General features: G+C 42.1%; 1 protein-coding gene across 1 annotated transcript in view; it reads left to right on the top strand.

Annotated features, from left to right (window-relative positions):
* Positions 1-14,710, top strand: part of ASPM (assembly factor for spindle microtubules) — an 88,327-nt gene that overhangs the window by 36,620 nt on the left and 36,997 nt on the right. The window contains exons 14-16 of the mRNA XM_089686627.1: positions 1,042-1,260; positions 2,246-2,450; positions 8,311-8,456. Coding sequence (XP_089542753.1) covers positions 1,042-1,260; positions 2,246-2,450; positions 8,311-8,456 — 570 coding nt within the window. The remainder of the gene's footprint in view (positions 1-1,041; positions 1,261-2,245; positions 2,451-8,310; positions 8,457-14,710) is intronic.

Here is a 14,710-nt window from a genome sequence, read left to right as displayed (position 1 = left end):
AATGTTCTGTCACTTTTTATTCTCCTGTTGGAAAAATGTATACAGTAGAATATGGGCTTTAAAGTTAACCTGTCCTGGTATCACCATGCAGTTAGTCACTGACCCAGGATGGTAGTTCAGGCTTTGTTTGCATGCTGTTGGTGGATTATGAACTTGCCTTGGGGATGGAGCCTGGGTAACTATGACTGTCCTGATGTCATTAAGATGGCTCGCATATCTCTTTACACTGTGATGGCAGGCAGGGTACTTTGTTCCTGAACAAATTGCCTTTCGTGCTACTTCCCATGAACGGATCACCACCTCAATTTCCCATTTTGTAGTTTTATTTCGCAAATTCAGCTTATTTGTTCATTATATACTAGTCAGTGCATGCTACGACTATAAAAACATTTGTTTTTTCCTACAATATAAAATGTGTAGTCTCATGATAAGAAATACAGTGACACTAAATAATATTGTTTTTCTCCAAAAATATACGATACACTTGTATTACTTAATGGCCCTGTAATCTATTGTTCATTAAATTATACTATGGGGTTTTTCTGCCCCCTTGTAAAGTCCTTCGCTACCTCCTGAACCTCTACTTTTCCCTTCTCAGTTCCATTTGTTTGGAACCAGCAGTGCACATCGGTTGCAGTTATGTACACTGTTCTTTGCATACTACAAATCCCATAGGCTGCAGTCCCTAGTCTATCTCAGGACCTAGTAAGAGTGGGAGCTACGTTATTACATACAATGGGACCATGGAGAATGAACATAGCCACCCTCTTACAGGAAGTCCGATCACTGCAATTAAAAAAAAAAAAAAAAGGTATCTGTAGGTTTGGAGGAGAATGAGAGCAATAAAAGGTCCTTTTTTCATGTTTAAAATTCTATTCAAGTATGTATACCTGTTTTTGTTTTTTATGTGTTTTTTTTTTTTTTTTTTCTTTTTCTGTAAGCCAGAGTTTGGTGTTGCTTTCGAACTGTGAATGACTTTTTCTAATCAGTTATGACCAATATTATATTTTGACAACTCTGTATGTCTTTTATCTGTGATAGGTGGACGTTGTGCTGAATGTTGACCATCTAAAAGAAGAGATAAAGTTCCTGAAACACAGTTACAGCACCCAGAAAAAGCTTGCTGCATTACGTGCCCTGTCATTTCCAGCAGTGGCCAAGAAGCGTGACAGCAACCCATTTTTACCAGAGAATTACAGTGAACGAGTCCTGTTGCTCATGGAATGGGTTAATGCAGTATGTGCCTTCTATAACACAAAGGTAATTGTTTTATAACCTAAAATTAGTATTAGTCACTTCTGACAAGTTAAAATATAAATTTAAAAATGTGTAACAATATTGGAGTACTTAAAGTATGCAAATTCCAGCAATATATTTCTCTCATTTGCTTCCTTTTTGTCAAAGAACTATCATTACAATTTTGCACATTGTTTTGCGCCCTACAGGCCAAAGACCATTTGAAATTTGTCACATGTAGGAAGGTCTTCCCAAGTCTAGTTATGAGGACTGACCTGCACTTCCTCCCTCCATAGATCTGATAACTGCTAAGAAGAGACAGACACATCATAACTGCAATTTGTCACGGCACTGAGCACTTTCCCAAGATGAGATGAATTAGAGAAGGGGGGAGAGGGAGTATGTCAGCCTCCTGTCTCTGTGCATTCCTCCTGCTGCAGATTACTGCGTGAACTGAGACAATCTGCAGGATCTGCCTCCTCTCTAGCTGTTGGCAGATTTACTGCAGGAGGAATGGAGGGTGGCAGGTCAAACCCAACTACACTTAAGAAGCGTCTATCTGCATGTGACAAAGTACTACATGAACTGTGTCTTATGAATGACAGCACAATATTAAAAACAATTGTAATCATTGTTCTTTAAATATATCATTTAAAACGTTTTATCTATTCGGCAAGTGCAAAAAAAGCTGTTCATCCTGCCAGAAATCTTGTGAGCTGATCACTTCCTGTGCTCTCTATCTAGACTGTTATCAGTTAGCATAGTTCCCTGCTATCTCCTTGAACTACAAAACACTTCCCGCTTGGAGAAGATAAGGAAGCATTATGTAGTCCTAACACACGCTTATGTCCAAGGGTGACAAGACTGCTTAGTACGGTTGTCACCCTAGGACAGGATGTGAGTTAATGGCAGGATTACCAGGTTCGAATTGGCCAAAAGCTGCTACAGTTGATTCACATTTTCACTGGAGTTCCCTGAACTAACTCATGTTTTTGTTTTTTGCTTGTAGGTTGAAAATTTCACTGTGTCATTTTCTGATGGGAGAGTATTTTGTTACCTAATTAACCATTACCACCCCAGTTATGTGGCATTAAATGCTATTAGTCAGCGGACCACACAGACTATTGAATGTAATGAAACTGGGACAGTAGGGCTGAATTCTTCCTCAGATTCTGATAACTCTGTCGATATGTGGTCTGGAGTGTGTGATGAAGGTAATGCTTGTTTAGCTACTATTGCTTTAAAGTGCTAATCATACCCAAACATTTTTGATAGTGAACAAAGGTTAGAACCCCTGCCAGGGATTTTTTTTTTTTTTTTACTGTCTCAGGGACATTTTTCTTTTGTGTCGAATAAATACAATGCACACAATCCTCAAAAACACTTTAGTATTCAATGCAAGGTACTCCCAATGGTGCTGCGGTTTGTGATGCTTCCTCAGGTGCAGTCCACCACATATCGGGAAATTTTCAGTCAAATGTAAAAAAAACTCACACAGTTGGGCACAAACACCTCGTGCATTACCACCAAACAATTTATAAAACCCTCAAAAGACCATGGATACTCACAACAATTTAGAAACAGCAGGCATTTAACATGGATACTGCAGCTAGAGCCGGTGTGACCTGTTCTTGGATCATATGGTTGGAAAGCTAACACGTTTCAGGGGACTGGTCCCCTTCTTCAGAGCTGAATCAACCTCATGCCCATGTCAATGTTTTTAAATGGTCATGGATCAAAGGCAGCCCTCCTGTCCAACGAACTAGTGGGCGGTTGTATAAAGTTAAACTTCCCTCATAAACAAAGTGCATGTCCTATAGCTGGAAATGACCTATTCTCCATGATCCAAAGATAAAGCAACATAAATAACATTATTGATATAATATAAATAAATCATTTATCCATACAAGTGCACAAGGTACTGTTCTTGTACAGCCAAAATCACTGCTCTACTAATGATCCATGTGTATACACAAGCATAAATGTATGAAAATGTAAGTAATACCTTATATGACATGTAAATCCGACTGCCTTGAACCCATATAGCATTACTTTCCATTGCACAGTGTGTCAAAAGCATGATGGATATTGTGACGGGAGTGACTTTGGGTGGGGGACCCATGGAACACAGATCACTTTGGAGGGGTGGGGAGACCCCTGCCTCAGCTCCCCATATCCCTCCTATGTGTAAGTCACCCTGTGCCTGTTAGGGGTACAGGGTGAAATGTCCTGATATTGTGTAGACATGTATAGGTGGGGTGTGGGGGTTGTTCATTGTTTACTGCCATGTGGTGCATTCCATTGTTCTATTGTGTGTCTTGTTTGGGAGAAAACTATTATGGGATGTGTGTGTTTGTGTATTGGCTTGGTGGGGGGGTGTCTGCTGATGTGTCTCTGGTTGCTAGTCTTGGTTTGCTCCTCCCTGTGTCCACATGCAGGGATGTGGGTTGTTCCCTTGAATGTTTATATCTTGTGTCTGTGTTAAAATAAAGCAGTCTATTTCCTGGATTTCGTTCAAGAGTGGTGTCCGTGGATCTGTGTTCGGACAGGGAAGCTGGAGTCTAACAGAAATACCCTAGTGCAGTCGGGGTCCTGTTCCGTTACAGATATGACTTATCTCCATGAGCTCATGCAAAGAAAAAACTTACAGCTTCTGCGGACTGGGCATGAGCTGCTGGAACACATGCTCATGGCCCTGGAATGTAGGACCGGCAGTGCACACTGGAAGAGGACTGGTTGAGGGGTGTTGAGCATTTAAACAGTGACATGACATGAGGTTGGTTGAGCTCTGAAGGGGGCCAGTCCGCTAAATCAGGCTAGCTTTCCAATCATGTGGTCCAAGAACGGGTCTCACCACCTAAGGATGAAGCATCCATGTTATATGCCTGCTGTTTTTAAAAATTTTTGAGTATCCATTTGTCTTTAGGGCATTGATAAATTGTTTGGTGGTATTGGCAATGCACAGCATGGATTGAGAAGCTTCTCAGAAGTTGTGTATGATCTGAGGATTACTGCAAATTATGTTGTCTGCTTACTACACCAAGCACTTAGCTATGTGTAACCCCAATTTAAATATACAGTAGATTGGAAATTTTGACTGCTGTCTTCCGAAATGCATACCCAAAGCATTGGTAAATTTCCAGTAGAAAAAAAAGGTGGCGAATTGGGGGAATTACCTCCAGGAAAATAATTAGTTCCATCTTATTGTACAAACTGTTCTTTCAATCCCTGTTGTGCATGTGAGTGTCCCTGAAAACCGCACCCCGCCACCCAGGTGAGGTCTCCCATTGCTGTTTGGGGATATTATCCAAGCTATGTTTCTTGCTGCAAAGAACTTCCTGGGGAGCTCATTTTGTAAACCAAAATCTACTTGGCTGCTATGGATTACTGTCTCTTTGCAACTAAGCCATTTGCTTACGTGGTCTAGGTCTGTTTTTCTCAACCTCTCTCCAGTCAAGGTGCTCCTGAAAAGTATTTTGTCTTGAGCCACCCCAGTATAAGGCTTGGTTCATATTCCTGTGTGTCAATGAACGTGCACTAAATTGTGTGTTTCTGACATACAGACAAATGTGCTGCTCTTTAGCAAAGATGCAGGACTGCCATTGATTCTTAACTGTACCCCCAACATATTAGCAAACGTGGTTCATTTTCAATGCACCGCAATTAAAATAGAAAATAAAATGGTCAGGGACTTCCTTCCCTGTGTTTCTGTGGGTAGGGCAGCCTATTCAAATTAATGGGCTGCACAGATGTGAACCAAGGGCTTGTTCACATGTGAGGTTTTGGGAAAGTAAAACCACGGTTGAGCCATTTTTTACTACCCCTATTTGCTCCCCCTTTTTTTTAGCAGCAGAGGCAGAAGCCAGGATCATACACATGCTGTGGGTGCAGCAGGAAGTATACCTCCAGGTGAATGGGGCTACGCTGCAACCGTATACATTTCATGCGGTTGCAGCATGGTGATTCTGCATTTAAAGGGTTAAAACAGGTGTTAAGTAGGCAATATATCGCCTCTTCACTGTCTGTCAAATTCCTTTGAAAAACGATTCAAGCTGATTGCTTTTCAGAGGAGTGGTAGTCCTTGCTGCCATTTGTGAATAAGCTCTAAAAAAAAAAAAAAAAAAAAGCAGTTCTGATTTTACAGGATTAGGGGTCAAGATTAGAAAAAAAAACATACATTGTACATATACTGTTGAGCTGGTAATTAGAAGATTGACACCATACAGTTGTCATAGGAAGAGAGGCAGAAGTATTTACCTGAACTTGTCAGTGGGCAAACACACAGCTTCTCTGCAACTTTCCACTCTGTCGTGCAAGCCTTGGCACTGCCATGTCACCAGCAATGCTTGGGCACTGATTCCTCACATGTCAGACCTGGAGAAGCTTACACTTTAATTATCAGAGCAATGGCAGCCTGCATATAACAGAGTACAGAACAAGCTGTCCTAGGCACTGTCCCTGCCTGTCACCTCTGGGCTCTGCAGATTGTCGACCTCATTTGGTGCAGAGTGCTGATGCCATCTGTGTTGGTGCTGTCAGTGATCTCCTTCCCCACCTCTCCTCTCAGCATCTCCTCTGCCTCCAGACCAAGCTGCCCAGCAAAAGTGGCACTTAGAGGGTCGAGACAAACCATTTAACACTGACAGGGTTGCTTACAATGGTCCGCTTTCATTTGTTTAGTTACAACTTTTATCCCAAGAGAAACTAAAACTTCTTCTGTAACTGCTTAAAAAGTCTCTAAATCTTCTAGTACATCTAACACTACCCTCAGCACAGGTTGACAACTTTTCTGTCCAAGAGTGGCTACGTTGCTCCTCCATAGATACTGTGGATTAGTTGGTGTAGCCAAGCTAGGACAGAAAGTGTATTACTGGTAGGACCACCAGATCAAAATAAAGGAAAATGCCTAAAAAAGAAATCTAATAAAGACACCACATCCAATGGAGTGGGACTCTGCAATATGTTACATTTTTGATTTTGGGTTTAGATACGCTTTAACAGAGGGTGTCTGCCATTATATGATGGACCCATTGTTTAATAGAGACCCATGCCACAACTCTTGCAATCCCATTGACGACCACAAGTTACTTATACAAACCAGGGGAGCCTAAATCTAGCAGATTGTGCAGTATGCAGATTCCAACTTCAAAAGAAGAAATGTTATCCCCCCTAGATCCAAAAAGGAACATCAGAGGATGCATCTAAGTGCAGTAAAAAACAAACACATTTTTATTTATTAAAAAAAAATAAAAAAAAATTGGCAACTCACATTTGATAAGGAGTCATGCTCCTGTCATATGAACTGGGGCTGTCATCCAGACCACAACAGCACACAGCAAAGTTAATTCCACCCAGACACTCTGTTCTTTCAACGGCCAGGAAATACTGAAGGAACCATATGAGTCACTCAAAAAGCCAAGAGGAAAGTCCTGTGTGATGTCAGATGCTGGTGGGTGTGGAGGAGGTAAGGCTACATGAATCAAGGCCTCTTTCTCAAGACTCTCTTAAATGCGTCTTGCATTAGAACCGGTTCACTGTAAATGCTCTTTGTCCTCCATGCTCAACATGAAAACCAAACAATATTGGTGTAGCGCTACCCCCCGCAGGGGTTGCTTGATAATGCTTGTCCCCAGTCGCTGATCTTGCAAGATTCCCAACACCTCTAATACTCTGGGTTCAGATATAGTTCAACAGTATAGAGTAATAATGCAAGAGACACAATTCTTTAGTAACACCTCTATATTAGACTTTTTCAAAAGAATAGGCTACAGGAATAATGGGTTTAAGGATATACAACCCCAGTTAACGTATAAAAGAACAACAACATTTTAACAGGTTATACAGTCATGAGTAGAAAGCTTCAACTATTTAATTGCCAAACTAGTAGTAAGAGGGGGAAGAAAAGGCTTGTTGACTTGTGTAAATTATTACTTATTGTAAATGTATACTTCGGCACAAATAGATATAAGTATCCTAAGTTGAATAACAATGGTCTTAGAAGAGAAGAGATCCCTTTTAACTAGAGATTGTGACTTGAGTCCAGTGATTACAGTTCCTAATGTTGGATCCGCTGTCTTCTGCTAGCTATGGTGGGGCCCATAAACAGCAGTGAATACTGGTAATTCAGTGAAGTTAAACAGGCTGTGGTGTTTCTCAAAGCAAAGGTCTCCTGGTAACTGAGGTGTAAAGGTGTCTGCATGCAGTTTCTCTAGAGTGATGACAGAGGTTGCGCATCCACCCACTCACCAATCCCAAGGATAGCAAGGCCTCCTAGGAACAAGAGTTCTTACCCAGGCTCTTGACTGTTTGAAGGGAAGTGCAGAGTTACTGCCTGACAGCCTGTCAGTGCAGCAAGCAGAGATGTCTGTGTGAAGACCTGACAATGACCGCCCCGATGCAGAGAAGCTGATGCGATCCTGGTGTGCCGATCTGTGTCACTGCTGTGTCGAACTGGTTACACAGAGTTCCCCAGCAGTAGTAGCCAGCAATCTGTCTCTGGAGGAGAACAGCAGTCCTCTGTGTTCAGTTCTGAATCCTGCATCAAGGGAACAAGCCAGTTCCTTGTAGAATTTATCTGCTCTCCCAGCATCCGCCTGGTTCCCCAGCTCTCTGATAGTTGTAGTTCAGTCTGCACTCAGAAATAGTGTTGGCTATATAACTACAAGTCCCAGGATCCTCTGCTGTCAGAAGAACTGAATCCACTCTGCTAACAGGAAGTGACGTAGCAGTCCCAATACTGGGCACTAGGGAGAAAAGGAGTATTTATAGTCTCATCTATAAATGTCCCTGAGAGGCATATTGATATAGCAGACACCTTGCTGCATTAGAAAGAAATATTTATGTAAAGAAGCCAGACTGGCCAGTAGAACTGCCTCTGTGAGGGATCTTGGTCTCATATTGGCACTGCAATAAGATATTTTAGCTTTGGAGTACTTGAGACCCAAGAAGACCCAAGAAGCCATTTTACAGTTTAACCCATTAGCTTCCACCCATACCTAGCCAGTTTTCCATGAATTGACACCATGAATGATATTAATGGACATTGTTTTTAGAATTGTTCTATTTATTTTACAGGCTTCACCACCTCAGCCTTGTATAAAGAATTATTGGCTAATGAAAGAACAAACTTCAATCTTCTGCAAATTGCAGTGTCTAATCTGGGGGGAATTCCAGCCATGATCCATCACTCTGATACATCTAATACAATCCCAGATGAAAAGGTAAAGAAATATTAGCAGGCACAAGATCATTTCAGTCTTAAATTCTCTTACTATGTGACTTAATTTAAAGTATAACTGAAGGAAAATTATTTTCATGTCAAATACTGCACTATAACTAAAATCATGTTTTAGTTTTTCTTTTTAAATATGCTAACGCAAGGAAAGTTCTTCTATTAAAAAAAACTGCAAGTGCTTGAATCCCAGATTTTCATTTCCACTAGGTAAATGACCACCCTTTCTGCCTTCTCTCCAGTACTCAGTGGTCATGATTTATGATGATTGTAGACTTTAGGACTCAAAAGACTCCATCTCCTGTCAAGTGATCAAAACGTGAGACTCTTCCTCCCATCTTCCCAATAAATCCTCCTGTTATTTCACCAATCCCACCCTGCACACAAGGATAATGTTTCTGCTCAGTCTCCCTATGGGTCTTGTGAGCAGAAAGGATGATGGGAAATGTAGTTTGAAGAATAAGATGGGGCTTCCGTAGTTGTCATTTGTTGTGTTTTGCAGCATATTTACTGAAATCAAAAGCTATTTCACTCAAACTTTTAACAACATTTTAACGTTTTAAACATTTTAACAGGTCACGTTACATTTTAACATAGGACCCCTTATTTGATAGCAGCTTCACAAGTCTTGCATCCATTGAACTTGTGAGTTTTTGGACAGTTTCTGCTTGAATTTGTTTGCAAGATGTCAGAATAGCCTCCCAGAGCTGCTGTTTGGATATAAACTGCCTCCCACCCTCATAGATCCTTTTCTTGAGGATGCTCTAAAGTTTCTCAATAGGATTGAGGTCGGGGGAGGATGGAGGCCACACCATGACTTTCTCTCCTTTTATCCTCATAGCAGCCATTGATGCAGAGGTATTCTTTGCAGCATGAGATGGTGCATTGTCATGCATGAAGATGGTTTTATTATGGAAAGCATAGTTCTTCCTTCTGTACCAGGGAAAAAAGTGGTCAGTCAAACACCACATACTTTGCAGAGGTCATCCTTACACCCTAAAGGGGCTGACCAGCTCTGTTCCCATTATTCCGGCCCAAACCATGACTCCACCACCGCCTTGCTGACGTTGCAGCCTTGTTGGAACAGGGTGGCCGTCCACCAACCATCCACTACTCCATCCATCTGGACCATCCAGGGTTGCACGGCACTCATCAGTGAACAGGACTGTTTGAAAATTTAGTCTTCATGTATTTTTCTGCCCAATGCAGCCGTTTCTGCTTGTGAGCATTGGTTAGTGGTGGCCGAATATAAGGTTTATGCACAGTTGCAAGACTCTGGAGGACTCTACACCTTGATGTCCGTGGGACTCCAGAGGCACCCGCAGCTTCAAATATCTGTTTGCTGCTATAAAATGGTATTTTAGCAGCTGCTCTCTTGATCTGATGCATGGATCTGGCAGAAATCTTCCTCAATGTGCATTTATCTGCACAAACCCGTCTGTGCTCTGAATCAGCCACAAATCTCTTAATAGTGCGATGATCACGCTTAAGTTTTCGTGAAATATCTAATGTTTTCATACATTGTCCAAGGCATTGAACTATTTTTCACTCTTTTCGGCAGCAGAGAGATCCTTTTTCTTCCCCATATTGCTTGAAAATGGTGCTCTGCTTAATAATGTGGAACACCCTCCTTTAGTAGCTTTTCCTTATATTGGGTTCACCTGCCAATCTAATTATCACAGGTGTCCGAGATTGTTTTCAGTGATCAAAAGAGCCCTGAGACACAATGCCATCCATGAGTTAAACTGAAAAACAAAATATTTTAATCTTTGTGACACTTAAATAGAATTTGCATAATACTTTGGAACAGGGTGTAATTTCAACAATATGGTCATCCAAAAATTTTGGTTTTAGAAAACAGCATGGTATCTAATTAATTTGGGGAAAAATAGTCTCCAGTTGTACCATTTTATGTAAGGTTGTTTAGAAGACAAAGGTAAGACTGTATCTTTATCTGAGTATTACAAGGACATATCCTTAAATACAAAAGTGATTCTAATTCCATCCTTGCTCAGGCGTGACGGAGTATCCACACTTGCCTTATCCTTTCCTGCCCTTCTACCGCCTTTCTAATCTGTTCTTTTAACTGAACCCAATCCTTTCACTATGCAAAATCATCGCTGATGTATACCTTGTACATCCCTCCAGCATACACCTTCATGAGTGTTCGAATACTTGTCTACTTTACGTAGCCTTATCTTTCAATTCAACCAAATCTGGTGCCAAAGTTCATGCTATTTCTGTTGTAACCTGAATCTGTGTGATTGAATTTTACACTGGAGGTTTTTTATTCCCAATCTCTATACTTGCTATCTGTATGTACCTATGTTTTATAATTCAATAAAATCAGATTGAACAACAAATCCATAAATACTGTCAGATTACCAAGATATAAAGTGAGCCATCATCCAAGCTATAAAATCACATTGAAATGCCCAAGACTACATGAATGTAGACTGCTGATACCAAGAAGACCAGGCTGTCTGTTTTTATAAGTACCTTCTGAAACATTTTGTGATTTCATTGTTGATTCTGCCAGCAGAACTACTGGATAGGCATTCCTTATGGTAGGTGAGATCACTGCAGTGTTGTCTCCCTTGCTGCTGCTTCTTAGATGCTGGTACCAACGATAGCCCTATCGGTGAATACAATGCCTAGCTCTGCCCACAGCCCCTTAGATTGACAGAAAATCGTTGTATCTGCAGGAGCTTAAGGAAATGAAGTAAAGGTCCTGCCTAGTCCCCCTCCCCATTCCCCCCAGCACTGCCTAGCAGGGTACATGAGGGATCTAGCTTCCTAGGTGCATTGAAAGCGTGTCCAAACCCAAAACCAAAAAGGTCATATATTGCCACTTCAAAATGCAAATAGCGAGCGCTATAAAAGTAGGAGCAGCTAGCACCAGAGACAGTGAAACCAGATCTCAATGAACAAATATGTATGTACATACACACAGGGTCTCACGAAAGTGAGTACATCCCTCACATTTTTGTAAATATTTTAATATACCTTTTCATGTGACAACACTGAAGAAATTATACTTTGCTACAATGTAAAGTAGTGAGTGTACAGCTTGTATAACGGTGTAAATTTGCTGTCCCCTCAAAATAACTCACAGCCATTAATGTCCAAACCAGTGGCAACAAAAGGTGAGTACACCCCTAAGTGAAAATGTCCAAATTGGGCCCAATTAGCCATTTTTCCCCCCTGGTGTCATGTGACTCGTTAGTGTTATAAGGTCCCAGGTGTGAATGGGGAGCAGGTGTGTTAAATTTGGTGTTATCGCTCTCACTTTCTCATACTGGTCACTGGAAGTTCAACATAGCACCTCATTGCAAAGAAGTCTCTGAAGATCTGAAAAAAAGAATTGTTGCTCTACATAAAGATGGCCTAGGCCGGGTGTCGGCAACCCGCGGCTCCAGAGCCGCATGCGGCTCTTTTTCACCTTTGCTGCAGCTCCGGAGCACACTGCCCACCAGGTGACAGGCAATAGGGTTGCCGTAGCTACTCAACGTGGTTCAGCTCCGCCACGCCACGAGTACAGTGCCTGGTGACGTCAGGCCGCCTGTGTGCGAGGGGGAGGAGTGACAGAGCCGAAACCAGCGTGAGCTAGCGTTGCATGAGCGTGAAGAAGAACACAGCACTGCGCGGGAGTGAAGAACAAAAAAAGGTAAGTTAATTTAACGTTTTCTATGAAAAGTAGTTCTGAGGGGGGTTAAAAAAATATTAATAGAAAAGGGACAATAATATAATAATATATTTATAATTTGGATTACATTGGGCCCTCATATTTACCTAAGGCTATGATTGTGATTATGACGATACACTGTGGCCCTGATTAACCCTTTGCTTACTGGGCCCTTAAACCCCCTTCATGACCAGAGCGCTTTTTGCAATATATGCAGTGTCGGATTTGTTTTAAATGTTGCAATGGTTTTGCGGCTCCCAGTCTTTTTTTCCCTTCGGAAACGGGTCCAAGTGGCTCTTTATGTCTTAAAGGTTGCAGACCCCTGGCCTAGGCTATAAGAAGATTGCCGAGACCCTGAAACTGAGCATCAGTACAGTGGCCAAGACCATACAGCAGTTTAACAGGACAGGTTCCACTCAGAACAGGCCTCGCCATGGTCAGCCAAAGAAGTTGAGTGCACGTGCTCAGCGTCATATCCAGAGGTTGTCTTTGGGAAATAGATGTATGAGTGCTGCCGGCATTGCTGCAAAGGTTGAAGGGGTGGGGAGTCAGCCTGTCAGTGCTCAGACCATACGCCGCAGACTGCATCAAATTGGTCTGCATGGCTGTCGTCCCAGAAGGAAGCCTCTTCTAAAGATGATGCAAGAAGAAAGCCTGCAGTTTGTTGAAGACAAGTAGACTAAGAACATGGATTACTGGAACCATGTCCTGTGGTCTGATGAGACCAAGATAAACTTTTTTGATTCAGATGGTGCCTACAGTCAAACATGGTGGTTTAACAAACAATTCTGAGCCTACCTCTGAGGTTGTACCGGCGAAACCAGTCAGGAATGGGCTATCAGCACACTCCCAGGCCCCCCCGGGAACTCTCAATGGACCTCTACAATGTGATAAGTACTTCAACTCTACCTCAAATGCTCTTTTGATGCTTGATCTTTAACAACTTTGGAAGGAACTTCTTTGCCAATATGTCAATATGTATTCAAGGGGACTGCCTCTATTGTTACCTAACTCTGCCTACAATACCATTTTGATGTTCCAATTTCGCTAACTTTGGAAGAGATTTCTCTACTGATGAGTCTATGCACTTAAAGGGGACTGCCTCAACTCTGCCTAAAAACATCACTCTCATGTTTATACTCCATTTAATTTGAAGGAACTCTGTTTGCAGGATCACTAAACCTAATCAAAGCATCTCCCATGGATGTGTCTCAGACAAGGATGTCATCCATCAATGTATGAGGGAGGTTTCCCTGGTCTATGTCCTCCCATGGATGGTGCCCCAATATCAGGCACCAGAGGGAGGTGAAGCCATAATTTCTACATAAGATATCCTCCTCTGGACTACATGTGTATGTTGATGCATTGTCTGGGACGCCCTGTCTTCATCCTCAATATGATATGTCTGACTGACCGTTCAGTGTAAGAGGGAGGCTCAGACAGTTTGCAGTATCCTTCCCTGGATTACAAAACCTCACTCATTTATGAGATTCTAACAATGATATCCTCCATCTATGGTGATTTTTATTGGCAGACACATACATATAGTATGATATGGAGCATGTTCTACTTAAAGAGGACTATGAATGATCACGTTCTGTAAATTTACACATGCATTCTTTATGGAGAGAGATACTAATGTTACCAACTTATTTGTCTATTGTTTTTATGGGTACTCCCCCTTTGGGGGATGTTACTCGGGACTTGTGGAGCGTGGCATGATTTTTTCTGTTTTTAGAAATGTTTGTTCAACCACTTGCCGACCGCAGATAGCCGAATGATGGCTTCACTGCCTCCAGCCAGTTCTGGGAGGGCGTCATGTGACGTCCTCCCAGAACATGCCCTCCCGCGCGCCCCCGGTGATCTCTATGATAGCTGTGTCCAACACAGCTGATTATGTGAGGCAGTAAAAGGCCAATCACAGCGGCCTTTTACCACGTGATCAGCCGTGCCCAATGACACAGCAGATCACCGGTAAATGCAGTTGCCGGTTATATGCTGCACTTTCCTCACACTGTCACAGCTTGAGCAAAGTACTGCCGATAAGTGGCAATTGCCAGAGGAGGGATCGGCACCGATCATCAGGGCACTGATTATCAGTGCCACCCATCAGTGCCATCAGTCAGTGCCCATCATTGTTGCATATCAGTGCTGCCTATCAGTGCAGCCTCATCAACACACATCAGTGAAAAAAAATAAAACACCCAGCGGCGAGTACGTACCACCAAAAGAAAGCTCTATTTGTATGAAAAAAATGATAAAAATTTCATACAAGTGCAGTGTTGCATGACCGTGCAATTGTCACTCAGAGCGACAGCGCTGAAAGCTGAAAATTGGCCTGGGCAGGAAGGGGGTATAAGTGCCTGGTAGGCAAGTGGTTAATAAAGAAACTATTGTGTGCCATTGACCACCAGCCTTTTAATTATTTTTCAATATGAATACATATAAACAAACCCAATATTCTGGTTGAGTCCATAACTGGTTTTGTTTTTATGCAGTTTCTCATTATGTTGATAACTAGGGACTCCAGCTCTACTTACTAGTAATATCGAGGACCT

The sequence above is a fragment of the Staurois parvus genome, unplaced genomic scaffold (genome assembly GCF_062004578.1).
Source record: "Staurois parvus isolate SC_StPar_1 unplaced genomic scaffold, SC_StPar_1.0 ptg000402l, whole genome shotgun sequence".
NCBI classification, from domain to species: Eukaryota; Metazoa; Chordata; class Amphibia; order Anura; family Ranidae; genus Staurois; species Staurois parvus.
The sequence above is the reverse complement of the archived record's forward strand: the minus strand, read 5'-3'. Positions and strand labels throughout refer to the sequence as shown.